Source organism: Malassezia japonica, chromosome 1, assembly GCF_029542785.1.
Source record: "Malassezia japonica chromosome 1, complete sequence".
Taxonomy (NCBI): Eukaryota; Fungi; Basidiomycota; class Malasseziomycetes; order Malasseziales; family Malasseziaceae; genus Malassezia; species Malassezia japonica.
The window spans coordinates 1,344,550-1,363,346 of record NC_083370.1 but is presented as its reverse complement, the minus strand read 5'-3'; the positions used below and the strand labels follow the sequence as shown (position 1 = coordinate 1,363,346).

The following is an 18,797-nucleotide window of genomic DNA, read 5'->3' as shown; positions in this document are numbered from 1 at the left end:
CGTCTACTTCTCCGACGCGACCGTCTTGAGCTGCAGTCCGTGGATGTCCGAGATCACGTCCTTGATCTCCTTGTTCACCATGCGATGTGCCTGGATCGTCGACTTGCCCGTGAATGCGGGTGACTTGAGCATGATCGCAAAGAATGAGCCACAGCCGCCTGCGTCAGTTTCGATGCATACCGCTAATGTCCTGCACCTGCAGGTCCTCGGGCGTAAACTTTTCCGTGAGGATCGAAATGATGCGGTTCTGTTTCGCCTCGGGCGTCGACAGGTCCTCAGAACGCACGGGGATGGACGTGCCGAACGCACGCACGTACCGCGGCGCCTGCGCAGCGCGCAGCGCACGCATCGTAAGGGAGGGGCGCGCAAAGAGCATCGAGTCGAGTGGCAAGCGCTGACAAATCGGCGCCTCCACGCTACAGGTCGAATTCGAGCGCGTAGGCGGTCGACTTGGTGGGCCGGTGCGGCGCGTCGGGCGACGCGTGCCGCCGCTTCTCGCCGGCCGCCGCCGAGGGGAAGCTCCCGAAGCTATCTGGGTGCGCCGGTAAAGGCGACTCGGTAAAGTAGGGGTGCTGCAGCGCCGCTTCGGCGGTGATGCGCTGCGCGGGGTCGTACGTAAGCAGGCGCTCGAGGAGGTCGAGCGTCGCCTCGGTCGAGTAGCGGAACTGGTGGTGCAGGATGCTGTGCGTGGGCCCCGCCTTGCCCCACTTTTGTGCGTGTGGGAGCCCCATGTAGCTCGGCCACTGTGCCTCGCTCGGGCGGCCGAGCAGCCGAAAGATGCGTGCGAGCTGGTCCGTCTCGTTCTTGCCTTGAAAGAGCGGCTCCTTTAGCAGGAGCTCGCCAAAGATGCAGCCGACCGACCACATGTCCACCGCGGTATCATAGACCGGCGTGCCCAGCAGCAGCTCGGGGGCGCGGTACCATAGCGTGACGACGAGCGCCGTCATCTCTTCCAGTGGATCGCCAAAGAGGCGTGCGAGGCCAAAGTCGGCAATCTTGATGCGCCCCCGGTTCGTCATGAGCAGATTCGACGTCTTCAGGTCGCGGTGCACGATCCAGCGCGAGTGCATCAGTGCGACGGCCGACAAGAGCTGCTGCATCAGCGTCTTGATCTCCGACTGGAGAAAGGGCGTGCGCATCGTGCCGAGGAGCGTCTTGAGGTCGTGCTCGACAAACTCCATCACGAGGTAGACCTGGCTCAGCGTGTCGCCGACAACGAGCTCTTTGAGCTCGACAATGTGCGGGTGCCGCGCCTCGAGCAGCGTGTGAATCTCGCGCAGGGACGTGATGGGGAAGCCCTGCTTCTCCTTGTCGAGCTTGAGTTGCTTAAGCGCCACAATTTCGCCCGTTTTCTTGTTGCGCGCGCGCGACACGATCCCGTACGACCCCTCTTCGATCCTATTCAGTCGCTCGAATTCCGACACGGAGCGGCACCCCGCAATCCGCGGATAGGCGCTGCGAGGCGGCATGACGTGCATCGGCCCACTGCGCGGCGCTTCTGGCCGCCGCCGCTTGGCGAGCGCTGCACGCGCCGCCTCCTTTGCGCGTGCCTCGCGCTGAGCGGCCGCGGCCTGCGCGTCCGCGCGCCGGTCCTCGACCACGTCCCACTTGCTGCGCCGCGGCGCGCCGTCCATCGCAACCTGTCCCACTACATCACGTGGCTCTACTTGGTCTTGGCCGACTCGTTGGCGCGCTGCTCGACGGGGTGGTCTTTCTTCCACCACGCAACGCTGCGGTCGATCGCCTCTTCCATACCAATTAGCGGTTCGTAGCCCAGGATACGGCGGGCCTTCTCGATGTTGTAGTAACGCGCGCAGGCCGTGTACGTCACGCGGTAGCGCGTGAACTGCACCGGGCGCCCCGTAATCCACGAGTAGCACTCGGCGAGGAACGCGATGATCAGCGCAAACTGCAGGCCGAGCACAAATGCATTGTCCTTAGTGACCACCGTGCCGTTGTAGCGGTACCACAGCGCGCGCGGAAAGTCCCAGAACGCGACCGGCTGGCCGTTCGTAATAAAGAAGGCCTCGCCGCCCGCGCCGAGGCGCGGTTTCGCGAGCGAGTGTACCTTGGGGCGGGGGTTGCCGCCGGACGGCAGCCCGGGGCTTGCGTGGTGGAAAAGAGGGTCAAAGCGGTTGCGGAAGACGACGCGCTCGTCGAGGCCGGTGCGGTCCTTGATGCGCGGCTGGTGCGCGCGCGCAAAGTCGGTCGCGGGCGCAGGCACGTCCTGGCGCTCGAGCGAGACGGGGACATCGCGGTAGAGGCCGACCTCCTCCTCGCCGAGCGCGCGGTGGGACAGGTGCTCGGAGAGGAGCAGCGCCGAGTCGTACTCCTTCGCAGGGCGCGCATTCGGGCCGCCGCGCACGCCGAGGCAGTCGGACGCCAGGAGGTGCGCGTGGGCGACGTTCTCGACGTACGTCCAGTCAAAGAGGTTTTGGTTCTTGCCGATCTGGAACTTGGTGCGGCCGGACTCGACTACGTTGAAGAAGCCGGGCAGCGCCTGGCGGTCGCCGGGGCCAAAGATACCGGCAGGGCGCAGCGCAACGGTCTGGAGGCCCTCGGGGTCGTTCGCGGCAAGGACGGCCTGCTCGGCGCGGGCCTTGGTGTCGTTGTACGCATCCATTGGCACGAGCGGGTACTGCAGGCGCTCGTCGACATAGTTCAGGTCGCGGCCAGTAAACACCACGCCCGCGCTCGAGGTGAAGATGAGTTTTGCGACGTTGTTCGCAGCGTCCTTGCAGACGTGCAGGACGGTCTCGGTGCCCTTGACGTTGACCTTTTCGTAGACCGCCGCGCCGAGGCCAGCGACAGGGCTTGCAGTGTGATACACCACAACCGAGCGCTTCTCTCCGCCAATGTCCTCCTGCGCGTTGGCAATCGCGCGCGTGAGCGACGCGCGGCTCGTCAGGTCGCCGTCGTAGTACTGCACACCCGGCGTGCGCTCTTCCGGCTCACGCAGGTCAAACACAGCCACAGCCTTTTCGCCACGCTTCACGAGCGCATTCACGATGTGCGTGCCGAGGAAGCCCACACCGCCAATGACAAAATGCAGCTCCTGCGTGGGGGCGCTGCGCGACATGCTGGACGAGAAAGCGAGCCGCGCATTTTGGGTTCCTCCTTGTAGGTCACGCGGAAATGTTGGCAACAGCTGCGGCGTCGCGTTCCAACACGAATGTGGTAGGTGGCGTGTCTGACGCAGCAAGCATATCCTGAACGCGCAAGTCGCGGTTCGTGCGCCATGCTGTCGCAAGTTCTTTGATGTAGGTCGCAAAACTAACGCAGTGCCCCGAGTGCCACGCCGAGCGCGAGTCGCATCCGCTCGCCAAGACGACCGAGCTGGCGTTTCTGTGCAAGAAGTGCAGGCGCGCCTTTCGCAAGGACATGGCGCAGTACGAAGAGGCGGACGAGTTTTGCCCCCACTGTGACAACCCCTATGTACGCAGCGAAGCTGACACAGGTCATCGAGGCCAAGACGCCCCAGCTCATGCTGCAGGTCGAAGGCGAGGACGGACGCGTAGATCCGAGCATGATCCGTGACGACCGCGCAAAGGAGCGCATGCCCACCAGCGAGGACGGTGCGGCAATCGACCACGGCGGCTACCAGGCCGCGGCGGTCGCCTTCCAGCAGCACCTCGCGTCTGGCGCGGCCGGCACGGCCGGCGCAAGCGAGCCCAAGCCCGCGCCGTCGCTCGAGCAGCTCGACAACGAGCTCGACTGGGATTAACCATTGTATTAGAAATAGATACCCCGGCGCATGTTTCTATGTACCGTGCCATTAGGCAGCGTTCTTGACCGCCTCGATGTGCTTCGAGTACTCGAGGTCGTCTGTGTGAGTGGAGCAACGTACCCTTGACAGGCTCAAAGAGCTCAAAGAACAGCTGGACGTACTCCTTCTTGGCGTCCTCCGAGGACTTGCCCTTGACGCTGTTCCAGGCGTCCCACTTGTAGCGGCCGGTCTGGTCGAGGAGACCAGGGCGCTGGGTGTTGATGTCACCCTCGGTGGCCTGCTTGTAGAGCGAGTACACCTTGAGCTGCTGGGCCTGGTTGACCTTCAGGGGACCGTTCTTGGGCAGGTTCTTGATGATGTTCACGGCGGTGTCGAACTGCGTGTCGAGAGTCATGGTGGATGAGGGAAGGCGTGCGCTCCGGCCCTCTTCCCCGCCATGCATCCTACCCCGGGCCAATCACGGAAAAGCTGACTAAGCCGTCGACGTGGCCAGCGCACGGCCCGGTGGAGCGCCGGCTTCCGCTCCACGACCAAGATGCACAAAATTGTCCGTGCATGGCAGCTCGCTGCGCTGTGTCTTGCGGCGCTTGTGTGTGCCTCGGGATCGTACGATATCACGAATGCGCGTCTCTCTGTGCAGTCCTTTGACGGCGCGCCCCGCCTCTCGGAAAAGTACGCCTCCAAGGCGAGTGTCCAGCCTGCGCTCCTCGCCGCGGAGCCGGACGACGTAATCAAGTTTGCGTTTACCATTGCAGACGGTCAGGGAGAGGCGGTGAAGGAGGACCTCGTGCCCCACCAGGCGTGGGTCGTGCTCTCGGACACCACCGCCCAGGACGCGGCGCACTCGGCGGTGTGGCCGGTGCGTGTGCGCGGCTCGAGCGCGAGTGCGACGTGGAGCCTTCGTATGGACAAGCTGCACGCGAGCGTCAAGCAGAAACTCGTCGACGCAGGCCCCAACCACCCCTTCCAGCTCTCGCTGCTCCTCGGGTCGTTTGCGCCGGACGCCGCGTCGGCACTCGACGCGGCCGTCATCCCCTTTCTCCAGCTCGAGTTTAGCGCGGCCCTCCTCGCACGCTTCCCGGCAGAGAAGCCGTCGCAGCGCAGCATCGCCGAAGCCAAGGACGGCTTTGTGCCCTGGCCGGAGCACTTCCACACCTTTGCGACCGAGCCGTGGCAGACGATGCCGCCCAAGGCTGTGAGCCTCGCCGCGGCGCTCGCCGTCTTCTTCGGCCCGTGGGCGCTCCTCGCGTGCCTCTGGGGCAAGCTCGCCAAGCGCCTCCAGTCGCCGTCGGTCGCCGACACGACGCTCCTCGCGAGCATCTACGCGCTGGAGGCCCTGGCACTTTTCCACTGGGTAGGCACGCCCTTTTACATAGTCTGCCCTGCGGCCCTGGGCCTCGCCGGCGCTGCGTTGGTCGGCGGCCGCCAGGCGCTCACGCGCCCGCTCGTCTCGTAGCGCCTCATACCCGACCCACGTGATCTGTCGACGACGACGCGGTATGGAGCGTGGGGAGCTGCTCAAGGAGGACGTGGAGATGGCCGAGGGCGTGCCTGCGCAGCCCGAGGCGCCGGCCACGCTCGACGCGTACATTTCCGCGATCCAGCACCGACGCTCGCTCTTTGAGCCGGCACAGGCTCTGCGGGAAACACGCAAAGGCTACGCGATCGACCCCGTCGGCGCCGCGCCGCAGGCGACGCAGATCCATGCGATGTCGCTCGTACAGGACGCAAGTATCCTGCTTTCGGGTGGAAGCGATGGATACGTGCGCTGGTATGACCTGTGTGCCAGCATGAACGGAAAGAATATGCTCACGCAAAACCTACGGAGCTCGTTTGTAGAAGGCGTGTCGCGCGGCGGTGTCCTCACGACGTGGTGGGGCAACGTGCACCTCGCGCCAGGCGATCCGCTGACGCGTACCGATGCGCCGCTCAGCGCAGTGCACAGTCTCGCCGTCGAGCGCAACGCGCTGTGGGGCATGAGCGGCGGCGAGGCGGGCAACATTAACCTCTTTGGCCTGCGCCACGACGCGGGGGGGCTCCGGCACGTCTTTCGCAAGCACACCGCGGCTGTGTCTGCGCTTGCGCTCTCGGACGCGCAGACGGAGCTCGTGAGCGGCAGCTGGGACCGCGGCGTCTATGTACGTGTCTCTTTCTCACACAGCAATGGGACCTCCATACGGGGCAGACGGTCCGCTCGTTTGACGGCCATGCGGGCCAGGTCTCGTGCATCGCATTCCGGCCACTGTACACGCCGAGCGTGCCGGCGCCCAGCATCGTGATCCATCCGGAAGCGGCGACCACCGCGCCGACGTCGCCGGTCGAGGAGGAGCTCGAGGCAGAGATCGCGCAGTCCCTCGAGCAGAAAGAGGACATGAGCGAGGGCGTGGAGGACGCGTCGTCGAGCGATGCGCCTCCCGCCGAAGAGCACGACGCGGTGCTCGACTCGGACAATGACCAGGACAATGACGGCGACTCGCTCTTTGGAGGACGCGACGAGTCGATGGCCGAGGGCGCCGCGGACGCGTCGGGCGAGTCGGAAGACGCGTCCGGCGACTCGGACGCCGACGCGGATGGCGCTGCGGACCTCTTTGATGCCAAAGGCGAGGACGAGGAAAGCGACGACGCGCCGCTCTCGCAAACGACCGCGCCGCCGGTCAAGGCCAACGGGCTCTCGCTCGCGCTCCCAGGCCAAAAGACCGACGAGCCCGCCAAGCCCACCAAGCCCACCAAGCCGGAAGAGGAAAAGCCCGTACCCAAGACCAACGTGCGCCAGCTCCCCAAGCCCATGTTTGGCTCGATGAGCGTGCCGTGGCAGTACGATGCAGACGTCTCGCGTTTCAGCTCGGATATCATGCTCACGAGCACGCTCTCGGGCCAGGTGCTGCTATGGGACCGGCGCGTGGATAACAAGGCGAAGCCCGGCGTGCGCGCGCTGCCGCTGCCGCCGAATACGCCGCCGTGGTGCATGAGCGCCTGCTGGAATTACGCGGGCGACAAGATCTACGTCGGCCGGCGAAACGAGACCGTGGACGAGTGGGACGTGCGCATGCTCCCTGATCTCCAGCACCCGGAGCGCGGCCCGAGTGCGTCGCCGGGCGACAAGGCGCCGCGGTATATGCGCTCGCTGCGTCTCCCGCGGGGCAGCGGGCCGGTGAGCTCGGTCGTGATGATGCCAAACGACCAGCACATCGTCTGCGCCTCCTTTGACAACGTGCGCCTGTGGAATACCCATACCGATCCTCAGCACGAGGTGCCGTTCAAAATTGTCGCTGGCCACCACGGCGGAACGATCTCGCAGATGCTCATCGACGAGCGCGCCCAGTTCCTGCTCACCAGCTCGGGCGACCGCGGCTGGTTCGCATCGAGCACAGAGACGCTGCTCATGCACGAGATTATGGCCCTGTAGCCTGTACATACCCTATTGCTTTTGGAACTTGGCTTGCATCCACACGCGGTACATGCGCTTGCGCTCTTTACGGTTCACCAGCAGGCGGCGGTCGACGGCCATTTGCAGCGTGGAAAAGCGCATGTCGGACGGGGGGGCGGGGGGACCGGGGTCGTCCTGGACACTGTCTCGCCGTCCTCTTCCACCGACATGCTCTCTTGCACGTCGCGCGGCGTCGCGCCAAAGATGGTGTACAGCTCGTGGGGGTCGAAAAAGTAGACACGCGTCCCGTCGCCACGTACGTAAAAGTTATCGTCCAGCAAGCGGTTCTTTTTGAAGCGCAGCTGCGGCAGGTCGTGCCGCCCATAGTCACGCAGCAGCACGATGCCCGACTTCGGCTTCAGCATCTGGTACACGTTCTCTGCCGCCGCGGCCCACTCGCGGGGGTGCAGCGCGGAAAGGACAAAGACCAGCACGACAATATCCACCGTGCCGGGCTGCACGCCAGGCGGCAGGCGCGACGCATCAAACGACGGCGCATTGCTGCCTGCGCTCAGGTCCCAGACGTACGCCTCGCACGCGCCGGTCGGCGGCGCGCTGTACAGCGGATTCGACTTGATCACCTCGACGGCCTGCGCCGCATAGTCGCACGCAATCAGACGCAAGCCCGGATTTTTGTTCGCCTCGAGCAGCGGAAACACGGTGTTGCCCGCGCCGCACCCCACTTCCAGGATCGTTGTGGGCGGTGCGTCCGCCTTGGTCGCCGCCATCAGCTCCGGAAACTCGAGGTGGAGCCACTTGCGGTCCTTGAAGAAGCGGTTCTCATGCCGCGAGTAAAACGTGTCCCAGTACCCTGCCGCATTGCTGTGGTATACGTCCGCGTCCGCGTCGCTCACGCGCGCTTCCGCCTGCTTCGCCAGGAGCTCGTCGACCATCGCGAGGTGCTCGGGCGGGGGCTCTACGTGGTCCCTGCATTAGCCACGCGACCTACCATGCATTGTGATTCCACACATCCTCCGCGTCGTCGAGCGTGCGCGAGCCGGACGTGTGGTCCGGCGCAGCGTCGGCCGTCACCGGCATCGCGGACGACGTCGCCTTTTTTGTATCGTGCATGACGAACCTCCACAATTGAACACGATGGCGCGAGTCATTACGTTTGTGACCGGCAACGCGAACAAGCTGCGCGAGGTGAAGCAGATCCTCGAGTCGTCGTCCGCATCGAGCTGGACGCTCGAGTCGCGCGAACTCGACGGTATGTCGCTTGGCTGACGCAGTGCCGGAAATTCAGGGGACCACGCAGGAAGTCGCGCTCGCCAAGTGCCGCTCGGCCGCGGAGCAGCTCCAGGCACCGTGCCTCACGGAGGACACCGCGCTGAAGTTCCACGCGCTGAATGGCCTGCCCGGCCCGTACATCAAGGACTTTTTGGGCAACCTCGGTGTGGACGGTAGGTCGCCAAACTGACGCAGGCCTTCCCAAGCTCCTGGCCGGCTTTGAGGACAAGAGCGCGACGGCGCTGTGCACCTTTGCCTTTTCGCCGGGTACGGGCGAGGAGCCGATTCTGTTCGAGGGCACGACCGCCGGAAAGATTGTCGTGCCCCGCGGCGCGACGCGCTTCGGCTGGGACCCCGTGTTTGAGGTGGACGAGACGTCCAAGACCTTTGCCGAGATGGACGGCACCGAGAAGAACAAGGTGTCGCACCGGGGGCGCGCGCTCGCAAAGCTACAGGCCTACCTTGCCGAGCACTAGGCTTGCACGGGGAACACCGCCGCCGCAAGCCAGTACCGCACCGCAAACGCGGCGAGGGACCCCGCGAGCTGGACGGCCATGACATAGTACCACAAGCCGCGCTCGGAAATCGATAGTGTGCCGGCGACGCCAGCGACGCGCACGGCCGGATCGGCGTTCAGCGGCAGGGGCGCTGCGATCGCCACCGCGTCGACTGGCGCCGGGCGTGCGCCGCGCACGACGAGGATTGTATTGAGCAGAGTGAGGTTTGTCACGCCGACAAGTGTGCCCTTTGTATCATACAGCGGTGCCGCGAGGCGGAGGCGGAGGAGCACCGCAAGACACGCGTTTGCGGCCGCGTGCTTTGCCGCGCTCTTGTGCGCCGCGAGGCGCACGCACGACGGGATGAGCCGGCCGGACGCGGGGTCGACGTACGGCACGCGATGGCGCGGGCACGGCACCAGGCCAAAGAGCTGCGGACAGCTCAGCACGAAATTAAAGATCTGGGGAAGGAAAAAGAGCAGGAGTGTCTTGGAGTAGTGGCCGAGGATGCCGGCCGCGACGAGGACCATGCCTGCAAAGTAGCAGTAGGTGTCCCCCACAAACACTTTGGAAGGGTACTTGTTCCACGCGAGCAGCCCCGCGCTCGCTCCCACAAACGGCAGCAGGAGGTGCAGCGAAAAGAGGTGGCGCGCCGCAACGGCCTGCGGCACCTGCGATGCGACCGGGCGCATGTCCGCGTAGAGCGCCTCGCGCAGCGTCGTGCCAATGTCGAGGTACAACAAGTCGTTCACGCACACGCTCAGCGCAATGACGAGCGCCTGGCCGACCTCGACGCCGTTGATGCCCGCGAGGATATTGATGCAGTTGGTGCAGAACGTCGCGAGGAGCATCATGTATACGTAGTACCACGCGCCTAGCTCGACCGTGTCGTGGAGTAGCATGCGCAGGAACGGCGGCCAGGCCGGCACCACGACACTCGTCACGCCCTCGCTCGCCATGTACACGACGAGCATCGGGATGCTCGACAGCAGCGGAATCGGCAGCTTGTACCGCCAGCGGATATCGAGCACGTCGTCGACAAAGCCGAGCAGTGCGCCAGAGTACATACTCAGCAGCGCCGACAAAAACGTCGCGAGCTCCTGGTGCACGCTCGGCGCCGAGACGCTGTACGCGTGCGGCCCAAAGTAGCGGAACGGGATAAACAGCAGCAGCAGAAAAAGGTACACGGCCGCACACGGCAGGCCGAGCGTCTCGGGGACGCGTTCCGGCGTTGTGCCTGGCGGCACGAGCGCGGTCTTGAGCAGGTCGACGCCGGACAGCCCTTGCGCCAGGAACGCACTGCGTGACCATCCGACCGCAAGATACGTGATCCCGTAGCCCAGCACCGCGAGCAGGGCCGAGATCACCAGGGCGGGGTACGCCATGTCAACGCAGTGCACCACGTACGCGAACCGACGCAGCGGCTCGGCCACCGCCGCGATCCACGCCGCACGCTCCGCCGGGCACACGGAAGGCGCAGTAGTGCACGCAGCGCCGCCGATTACGTCCATCGACATCCCCACAAGGTACGCGATGCACGGCGCAAGCGCCGCGCCGTACACCCACCGCCCGAGCGCCAGGACCATACGGTAGCTACGGCTGACTAATTACGACCGTGCGCGGCGGCGAGCAGCCGGCGGTGGCCGGCGTGCCACGGCGCGAGGTGCACGGCCGCCGCGGCGTGCTGCGCCGCTGCGGCAGCGCTCGGCACCTCGCGCGGGGCCTTGGGCGCGTCGTCGTCGGCCGCCGGCTCCTCGGGCGTGTACGTCGCCTCGCGCGTGGTGAGCAGCTCGGCGAGCGCGAGATTCGCGACGGCGTCCGGCCAGTACAAGTCGCCCTCTTCGCGCTCGCGCACGGCGCGGAGCACGCGGCGCGCGACGCCCAGGACGGAGCCCTGCTCGAGCGCAAGCGACGGCAGCGGCTCCGAAGCAGCGACGCGCGCCGCGCCGAGGCGCGTCATGGTCTCGGCCGCAAGGACGAGCACGGCGGTGGACGAGTCGCTCGAGCCGATCGTCGTGGCGAGGTGCTGCAGCAGCGCATCGATGGGGAACTGGGTTAGTAGAGCAACGTACCGCAGCCGCCAGCTGCCAGATGCTCAGCGAAGCCGTCGCCGGGCTGTTGCGCAGCTGCAGCTTCTTGGCGGGCGAGAGCGACGCGGCAAACTGGCCGAGCACTGCATTGTACTGCGCAGTGTCGCCCACCGCCGACGCGAGGGCCGCGCGGGTGGTGATGAGCAGCGAGTCGGTCGGTGCGAGCGCGAGGCTGGGTCAGTCTGGGTACGTACGCCGTGTCGAGTTCTTCGGCGATCGCCGTGCGATCGCCCGTCTGCCAGCGCATGCGCGCGAGGAGTACCGCGATCTCGGCATGGGCCGCCGCCACGGCATCGTCTGCGAGGCCGGCCGCGTGCAGCTCGGCGCGCGCCGCCTCGAGCTCGGCGATGCCGTCGGCGTGCGCGCCCTGCATAAAGTGCGCATGCGCGATGCCGACCGACGCAGAGGTGCGTGTGAGCTGCAGCTGATCCGCGTGCACCGGCACCGCCTCGGTGTCCTCCTCGCCGAGAAGCGCGAGTGCGCCTTCAAACGCCTCGATCGCGCCGTCCGCGTCGCGGCGCGCAAGGCGGATGCGGCCGAGGTTCATCGACGCAATGCCGTACTTGAGCGCAAGCGCAGTGCTCTCGGTCGCCTCAAAGCCCGCCTCGAGCTGCGCGGCAGCGCGCTCGATACGCTCGATCGCAAGGCGGTCCGCGCCGAGCTGCTCGGCGAGCAGTGCAGAAAGGTGCAGACCGGCGTCGTCGACCGGCGCCCGCGCGACATAGTGGTTCAGCGCAAGGAGCGGTGACAGGACCTGCGTCTGCGACAGCTTGGCGCCTTGGCGCAGGCGCACAAAGGCCGACATGGCAAAGCCATAGTCGGCCTCGAGCGAGGTGCCTTCGGCAAGCGTGTAGGCGTGCTCAAACAGCGCGAGGCGCGCACGCGCGTCACCGCCGTGCTCGGCGAGCAGCGCGCGCCCGAGCCAGCTCATGGGCCAGTCGGGCGCCGTGGTCTGCGCACGCAGGAACGCCTGCTCGGCGAGCTCTGCGTCGCCTTGGCTCAGGTACAGGAATCCAAGCGAGGTCCAGGGCACGGGGCTCTTGGGGCTGCTCTCGATCGCCATGATGTACGCGTGCTGCGCCGTGCCGACGTCGCGCGCAAAGTGCAGGTTGCCGAGGAGCAGCCACAGACGGGCCTGCGGCTTGATCGACAGCGCGAGGCGGACGCACTGCACGGCCTGCTCGTGCGCAAGCGTGCTTGTGGCCTCGTCGGCAGTGGCCGCGAGGCGCGCGAGGCCAGTGGCGAGATCGGCCCACGAAAACACCGTCACCTTGGACTCGCTTGACTGGGCCTGGGCGATGTACTTGTAGCACAGCACCGCATGCTGAGCGTACTCTGCCGCACGCGGCTCGCTCCAGTCGTCGTCGGCGGGAATCGCGGCGGTGAGGTCCGCGGCCGACACCGCGCTGATCGCCGCGAGGCGCGCGTCGAGGTCAAGCTGGCCGAGCATCAGCACGAGCTCGTACAGCGTGCTGCGCAGGCCTGCGGCGCCTTGCGGCGGGGCAACGGCCGCCGCGTCGTCCGGCGCACGGCCCAGGTCGAGCTTCGAGAGGTAGAAACACGCATCGCCCGCCACCTTCCACGCGGTGCTCAGCAGCTTGTCGGCACGCAGCGCACACACCGCGTCGTAGATCGCGTGGCGCAGCGTGCTGTGCGCGCGCGCGGCGTAGCCCGAGGCAAGGAGACGGCGGCCTTCGTCGAGGCGCGTCTCGGCAAGCATCGCACGCACACTGTGCTGCTCCGGGCGCTGCTCGGCGATCTGGGCAAGGATCGTCACGGCACGGTCAAAGCGGCCGAGGCGGCGCTGCGCCTCGGCGACATTGTAGTAAATGTGCCACTCTTCCACGCCAGCGCTCGGCGTCGCACCGAGGAGCTGCAGCGCCTTGCCAAACGTCTTGAGCGCAGGGATCGGACGGCCAAAGGCAAGGTACGCCTCGCCCATGCGCACCCACGCGTCGACATCGTGCGGGTTCGAGCGCAGCGTCACCTGCAGCGCAACAATCGCCTGCTCGGGGTGGTTGTTCAGCGCCTCAACAATGCCGACCGCCTTCCAGACCCACGCGTTCGGCGAGACGTGGATGCCCGACTTGGGGCGGCCGGCGAGCGCCTCGACGCCGCCTTCCGCCTCGATCACGCGGCGCGCAATCACATCCACAAGGCCCCACTCGCGCTGGTCCGCAAAGTGCTCGACGAGGCGCTGTGCGGCACTGAACTCGGTCGCGTCCATCTCAAAGGCTTTCTGGAAGCACTTGGACGCACGCACGAGGTCCGGCGGCGTCGCCTCCGTCTCGTAGTACTTGCCAAGGGCGGTAAAGGCGGGGGCGAACGAGCCGCAGCGCTTGATCGCCGTGACATAACAGCGGTACGCATGCTGCGCATCCTTGCGGAACTCGCCGCCCATCGCCCAGAAGCAGCGGCCGAGCAGGTACCACAGGCGCGCACGGAACTCGGCGCCAAAGACGTTGTCGTCATTGTCGTACTGCTCGATCATCGCATCGAGCATGTCCTTGGCGGGCACAAGCTCCTTCAGCTCGATCAGCGTGTTGGCCAGCTCGGCCTCGGCCTCGAGACGCGCGTCGGGCGAGAGCTGCAGCGCAGCCAGGTTGCGGCCGGGGCTCTCGGGCAGCTCGTGCAGCGACTCGGCCTGCGCAGCCGCCAGCGAGATCACGACCTCGAAACCGCGGCGAGCTTCGAACCAGGCGCCGCGCGCTTTGCACAGGTAGGCGTGGTCAAAGCGCGCGTCAAGGTTTGTGCCGTCCTTGGCGAGGACCGCCTGGGTAAGGCGCTGCGCCTCTTTGTGGTACTTGGGGGGGTGCAGGTGCGTGTACGCCGTCGCGAGCTGCGCATTGAGCTCGAGGGTGACGTGGGTGGCCGGCGCGCCGGTGCTCGCCTCGCGGTCCCCGAGCTTGCTGTGTGCGGCAAGAAGGATATCCAGTGCCGACGCATAGTCCTTGTCGAGCAGGTAAAAGAGCGCGACAATGCGCTGCGCAAAGAGAGTGTCCTGCTTATTGTCGAGGCCATCGAGGGCGAGCTGCAAGAGGTCCGTCTCTTTGAGGATCTGCTCGCGCGTCACTTCACCAGCGTCGCCGCGCTGGTACGCCTCGTCGCCGACCAGGCGCAGAAGCGCGCGGATCGAGTTGGTGCGCGCCGAGCGGGGGAAGAGCTTCACAAAGGTAAGCAGGTGCATGTACGGCAGATGGACGAGCGCAAAGTCGCCCCAATCCAAAAAGATGGACCAGGCGAGCTCGTCAGAGATGCCGAGGAGCACGGCGCCTTTGGCGAGCTCGTACGTCTTTTCATGCATCTCTTTCTTGAGCCCCGCATTGGCAGACGGGCCACGCGTCGGGATTGCGGTCACAAAGCGGTGGTAGAAGCGGAGCAGCCGCCCCTCCATGTCGCGGCGCATCTTGTCGTCGGCACGCGGCGAGTTGATCACGTATTCGTACAGCGACGGGACGCGCGACTGGGCCGAGACCGTAGCAGTCGCCTGGTTGCGCAGCAGAGTCATGCCGAGCTTGGCGCCCTCGAGTGTGCTCTTTTGCTTCTTGACGATCTCGTCCATCTTGAGCGTGTCGGCCTTTTGGAGGAGGTCGATCAGCTCGAGGACGTTTTCGAGCGCGCCAACATGTACGAGCATCTGCGCGTTGAAGGCAGGGTTCGACGCCGGCGCCGCCTGGTCGGGCACCGGAAGCGTCTCGAGAAGAGAGCAGTACTTGGACGGCGGCACAAAGGTGAGCAGTGCCTGCGCGATCTCGGGGTACGACCCGTGCTGCCGCCGCAACGCAATAAGCTTCGTGAGTGCGTTTCCGCATTTTTCCGCGTCGCCCGCACTCAGCGCAATGTCGGCGAGGTGATGGTAGACATTGCCGAGCTTGGCCCACTGCTTCTGCGTGCTGTACAGCTTCTCGAGACCCTGCCAGGCAAGGACCTGGCTACCATCGACCTCCGTCGCACGCAGGTATGACGTCTCGGATCCCTCCTCTTGACCGAGGTGAAGAAGCGCAAGACCCCGGAAGACGAGGCTGGGTGAGTCGAACGACGTACGCATTGTAGTTTTCCGGCGAGAACTCGAGGATCGCCGCACTGCGTTAGGGGTGGTACGTACGCTTTCTCCGACGCCTTCTCCCAGTCTCCTTTCTGTATGAGCGCGCGGGTATCGCGCAGCATCTGCTTGTCGACACTCGACATGCTCGCCACGACACGCCCAGCAAGGAAGTGCTGACTAAGCCTTAGACACGACCGCGATGCGGATGGTACGTTGCGAGGCTAATGCAGCTGGACGAGAAGAGCAATAACGACGTCGAGGTGTCGTGGGAGGACCAGCAGCGGATCAACCGCTTCAGTCGTCTGCATGCAACCTTTAGCGACGTCGAGGAGGAGCTCAAGGCGCGGCGTACGGAGCGCGAGGAGCTCGACGATCTCGGCATGGAGCTTGAGCTGCTCGAGGACGAGCGCATTCTGTATGTGCTATGGCTAACAGTAGGTACAAGGTGGGCGATGCATACATTAGCATGGCACAGGAGGATGCCGTCACGCAGCTCGAGCAGGACACACAGCGCGCCGACAAGGAGCTCGCGCGCCTCCAAAAGGTGATGGACGAGTGCGAGTCGGGCATGAACGAGCTCAAGGTCGCATTGTACGCCAAGTTTGGCTCGAACATCAGTACGTTGCCGAGTTTGCTGAGCTTACCCAGACTTGGAAAACTAGTTGGATAGTCGGACGATGATTATGACAAAAAAAGCAGAAGGGGGGGGGGGGTGCTGGAGAGTGCGCAGCAGACATGCGCCGTGTGAGCGCAGGACCATGTAGTCACGTATAGACAGACATACTCTGTGGACCTGTCCCTCTTGCAGCCTTGGTCGTGCATCAGCGCAAGCCGTCCCATCGACTGCTGTGACGATCCATTCATCCACCCCCTCCATCCCCTTTCTTTCCCCTTTCTTTTAGAGAGAACCAAAAGCTGTTGCCAGTTGACTACGAAGCACAATTTTTACTATCCATAGACAGTGTGGCACTGCGACGCAGTACCTACTTAGAGCTTGTCGTAGTAGGTGGCAAGGTCCGGCACCTCCTCCTTGAGACCCTTGCGGACACGGATGGACTTGACGAGCTCGTACAGCTTGCTGGTCTTGTCGCTCGCGACACCGTTCATCAGCGCCCAGTGGTCGAAGACCGACTGGGGGAAGGCCTGACCACCAGTAGCCTGGCGGAGGTCACCGTTGAAGCCGAACGACTCGTTAACGGGGAGGTAGGCCTTGACGGTAACCATGGGGGTACCCACACGCGGCTCCTCCGAGAAGACCTGACCACGACGCTTGTTGAGCGTCGAGTAGATACCACCGAGACCCGAGTCGGGGCACTGGATCTCGACCAGGTACATGGGCTCCTGGAGACCGGGCGACGCAAGGAGCGCGGCGGCGTTGCAGACGCGACGGCAGGTCGGGATGATCTGGCCACCACCACGGTGGATGGCGTCGGTGTGGAGCGTCACATCGAGAATGTTGTAGCGCACACCACGCACGCTCTCCTCGGCGCAGACACCCTCCTTGGTGGCCCACTGGAAGGCAGCGACACACGAGTCCTTGATTTCGTTAAGGTACTGCACACCCTTGGTGACATCGACAAGCAGGTTAGGGCCGGTCGTCTCGGGGCCGAAGCACCAAATCTTACGGGCGTCCGCAACGTCCCAGCCGTACTCGTCAGCGAGGTGGCGAGCGCGGATCTTGAAGTCGTCACGCGGGTTGACCTTGCCGGTCTCGATCTCCTTGCAGAGGTCCTCGTCGAGGGGCTGAGCAGTGACGTACAGACGGTTGTGCTTGTTCTGCGACTTGGAGAGCGCAGTCATGCTCGACTCGGCCTGGACAGTCTCACGGTAGCCGACGACGGGGTCCGAGATCTTGAGGGGGATACCGGCGTGGTCGTCCTCGAGATCCTTGAGACAGATCTCCAGGTGGAGCTCACCGGCGCCGGCAACAATGTGCTGGCCGGACTCGTCGATCCACGACTGGACACAGGGGTCCGACTTGGAGAGACGCTTGAGACCCTCGACCAGCTTGGGCAGGTCGTTGGCGTTCTTGACCTCGACGGCGACCTGCACGACGGGCGAGACGGAGAACTTCATGACACGCATGTTGTGGGCAGTCTCGTCCGAGGTAAGGGTACCGCTCTTGAGCAGGAACTGGTCGACACCGACGAGACCGAGAATGTTACCGGCAGGGCAGTCCTCAATGGGCTCGATGTAACGGCCCATCATGAGCACGGTACGCTGGATGGACTTGACAAAGAGGTCCTCCTTCTTGCCGGGCACGTAGTTGGGGCCCTGGATGCGGATCTTGGGGCCCGAGCGGATGGTACCCGAGAAGATACGGCCGAAGGCGTAGAAGCGACCCTTGTCCGAGGTGGGAACCATCTTCGAGACGTAGAGCATAAGGGGACCGTTGGGGTCACAGTCGCGGATACCAATGGCCGAGGGGTCGTCGAGGGGACCCTCGTAGAGGGTCTCGACACGGTAGCGCTGCGCAGTGACGGGCGAGGGGAGGTTGATAACAACCATCTCCAGGAGAGCGTCACCAGCGGGCAGGAACTTGCGCATGACGACCTTGAGGAGGGGCTTGCCCTCGAGGTCCTGCTCGTCCTGGGTGAGGACGATCTCCAGCTTCTCGAGCAGCTTCTTGGTCTCCTCCTTCTTGAAGTTCATGATCGAGTCAAAGATGCGGTAGATCGGGTCGAGGATGAACATGTTGAAGGCACGCTCGAGACGGTTGCCGTCGGCGTCGATCTCCTTGTTGGTCCACTTCTTGGTCTTGGGGTTGAAGAAGTTGTCACCCCAGAGCTTGGTCATCATCTTGTCCTTGTCCACACCGAACTTCTTGGCGTAGCGGGCGGCGAACTGACGGAGGGTGAAGGCCCAGCCGTGGAGACCCGAAGCAAAGGCAACGGTACCACGCTCGGGGTACACCTGCGACTCACCGAGGACGGGGTCGTTGTAGGTGGCGATCACCACGTTCACCGACTCGACCGTGCGCTGGAAGGACTGGTAGAGGTCCTCCTTGTCGACCTGAAGCTCGAGAAGAGCACGGTCGACCTTGTTCAGACACACGACGGGCTTGATACGCTCACCGAGCGACTGGCGGAGCACAGTCTCGGTCTGCACACAGACACCCTCGATACAGTCGACAACGACAAGGGCACCGTCGGTAACACGGAGGGCAGCAGTGACCTCCGACGAGAAGTCAACGTGACCGGGCGAGTCGATCAGGTTGATCAAGAACTCGTTGCCGTTAGAGGGCTGCTTGACAGCGGCCATCTCCTCCTTGGCGAGGGGGAAGTACATCGAGATGGCAGTCGACTTGATCGTAATACCACGCTCCTTCTCGTCGTCACGGGTGTCCATGAAACGCATGTCACCGGCCTTGTTGTTGGCAATGATACCGGCCTTCGACACGAGCGAGTCAGTCAGGGTCGACTTGCCGTGGTCGACGTGCGCAATCACCGACATGTTACGGATGTTGGTCGGCCGGTCCATAAGACCGCGAATCTCATCAACGGTGAAGTTCACCATGTTGGGCAAGTAGTATCACACGAGCAAATCCAGAAAAGTGTTAGGGGATGTCGTGTGGCAAGGGTGCGCTCGGTCGCGCAACGCCAGTCCAACGGGGGGAAGGTTTGGGTGCAGAAGAAAAAGGGGGCGTTTGCCTTCCTTTTTTTCCCAGCACGGCTTGCCCTCTCGGCCGTCGGGCGAGCCGCTGAGGCACGTGGGCAAGGATGCTGACTAAACATAAACGCTGCTCCTTCGCGCTCCGCGTGCCTCCGCACCGCCGCGCGGC

The 18,797-nt window shown here is 64.7% G+C and overlaps 12 protein-coding genes across 12 annotated transcripts; 5 read left to right on the top strand and 7 right to left on the bottom strand.

Annotated features, from left to right (window-relative positions):
• Positions 1-3: 3 nt before the first annotated feature.
• Positions 4-376, bottom strand: MJAP1_000756 (uncharacterized protein; the record flags this gene model as incomplete). Its single annotated transcript, XM_060264723.1, has 2 exons — positions 4-158; positions 181-376. 2 exons carry the CDS (start codon positions 374-376, stop codon positions 4-6), a joined length of 351 nt encoding a protein of 116 aa, XP_060120706.1.
• A 40-nt stretch (positions 377-416) lies between these two features.
• On the bottom strand, positions 417-1,634 carry MJAP1_000755 (cyclin-dependent kinase; the record flags this gene model as incomplete). Its single annotated transcript, XM_060264722.1, has 1 exon — positions 417-1,634. The coding sequence occupies one exon, from the start codon at positions 1,632-1,634 to the stop codon at positions 417-419; it is 1,218 nt and encodes a 405-aa protein (XP_060120705.1).
• Positions 1,635-1,663: 29 nt separating this feature from the next.
• ERG26 (3beta-hydroxysteroid-4alpha-carboxylate 3-dehydrogenas(decarboxylating)) lies at positions 1,664-3,079 on the bottom strand (the record flags this gene model as incomplete). The annotated part of the gene is made up of 1 exon (XM_060264721.1): positions 1,664-3,079. The coding sequence occupies one exon, from the start codon at positions 3,077-3,079 to the stop codon at positions 1,664-1,666; it is 1,416 nt and encodes a 471-aa protein (XP_060120704.1).
• Positions 3,080-3,172: 93 nt separating this feature from the next.
• MJAP1_000753 (uncharacterized protein) lies at positions 3,173-3,724 on the top strand (the record flags this gene model as incomplete). Its single annotated transcript, XM_060264720.1, has 5 exons — positions 3,173-3,177; positions 3,200-3,227; positions 3,252-3,260; positions 3,283-3,435; positions 3,458-3,724. 5 exons carry the CDS (start codon positions 3,173-3,175, stop codon positions 3,722-3,724), a joined length of 462 nt encoding a protein of 153 aa, XP_060120703.1.
• Positions 3,725-3,775: 51 nt separating this feature from the next.
• On the bottom strand, positions 3,776-4,121 carry ACB1 (acyl-CoA-binding protein (ACBP)/diazepam binding inhibitor (DBI)/endozepine (EP); the record flags this gene model as incomplete). The annotated part of the gene is made up of 2 exons (XM_060264719.1): positions 3,776-3,825; positions 3,848-4,121. 2 exons carry the CDS (start codon positions 4,119-4,121, stop codon positions 3,776-3,778), a joined length of 324 nt encoding a protein of 107 aa, XP_060120702.1.
• A 141-nt stretch (positions 4,122-4,262) lies between these two features.
• Positions 4,263-5,183, top strand: MJAP1_000751 (uncharacterized protein; the record flags this gene model as incomplete). Its single annotated transcript, XM_060264718.1, has 1 exon — positions 4,263-5,183. One exon carries the CDS (start codon positions 4,263-4,265, stop codon positions 5,181-5,183), a length of 921 nt encoding a protein of 306 aa, XP_060120701.1.
• A 43-nt stretch (positions 5,184-5,226) lies between these two features.
• On the top strand, positions 5,227-7,133 carry SPT8 (Transcription factor spt8; the record flags this gene model as incomplete). Its single annotated transcript, XM_060264717.1, has 2 exons — positions 5,227-5,865; positions 5,889-7,133. 2 exons carry the CDS (start codon positions 5,227-5,229, stop codon positions 7,131-7,133), a joined length of 1,884 nt encoding a protein of 627 aa, XP_060120700.1.
• A 12-nt stretch (positions 7,134-7,145) lies between these two features.
• On the bottom strand, positions 7,146-8,192 carry MJAP1_000749 (tRNA(Thr) (cytosine(32)-N(3))-methyltransferase; the record flags this gene model as incomplete). The annotated part of the gene is made up of 3 exons (XM_060264716.1): positions 7,146-7,296; positions 7,323-8,081; positions 8,104-8,192. The coding sequence occupies 3 exons, from the start codon at positions 8,190-8,192 to the stop codon at positions 7,146-7,148; spliced, it is 999 nt and encodes a 332-aa protein (XP_060120699.1).
• Positions 8,193-8,249: 57 nt separating this feature from the next.
• HAM1 (adenylate kinase) lies at positions 8,250-8,860 on the top strand (the record flags this gene model as incomplete). The annotated part of the gene is made up of 3 exons (XM_060264715.1): positions 8,250-8,364; positions 8,387-8,557; positions 8,580-8,860. The coding sequence occupies 3 exons, from the start codon at positions 8,250-8,252 to the stop codon at positions 8,858-8,860; spliced, it is 567 nt and encodes a 188-aa protein (XP_060120698.1).
• A 157-nt stretch (positions 8,861-9,017) lies between these two features.
• SKI3 (Superkiller protein 3) lies at positions 9,018-15,159 on the bottom strand (the record flags this gene model as incomplete). Its single annotated transcript, XM_060264714.1, has 7 exons — positions 9,018-9,032; positions 9,079-10,474; positions 10,501-10,931; positions 10,954-11,143; positions 11,166-14,993; positions 15,016-15,054; positions 15,077-15,159. The coding sequence occupies 7 exons, from the start codon at positions 15,157-15,159 to the stop codon at positions 9,018-9,020; spliced, it is 5,982 nt and encodes a 1,993-aa protein (XP_060120697.1).
• Positions 15,160-15,215: 56 nt separating this feature from the next.
• On the top strand, positions 15,216-15,678 carry MJAP1_000746 (uncharacterized protein; the record flags this gene model as incomplete). Its single annotated transcript, XM_060264713.1, has 4 exons — positions 15,216-15,224; positions 15,247-15,431; positions 15,455-15,633; positions 15,665-15,678. The coding sequence occupies 4 exons, from the start codon at positions 15,216-15,218 to the stop codon at positions 15,676-15,678; spliced, it is 387 nt and encodes a 128-aa protein (XP_060120696.1).
• Positions 15,679-16,003: 325 nt separating this feature from the next.
• Positions 16,004-18,532, bottom strand: EFT2 (translation elongation factor 2; the record flags this gene model as incomplete). Its single annotated transcript, XM_060264712.1, has 1 exon — positions 16,004-18,532. One exon carries the CDS (start codon positions 18,530-18,532, stop codon positions 16,004-16,006), a length of 2,529 nt encoding a protein of 842 aa, XP_060120695.1.
• Positions 18,533-18,797: the final 265 nt, after the last annotated feature.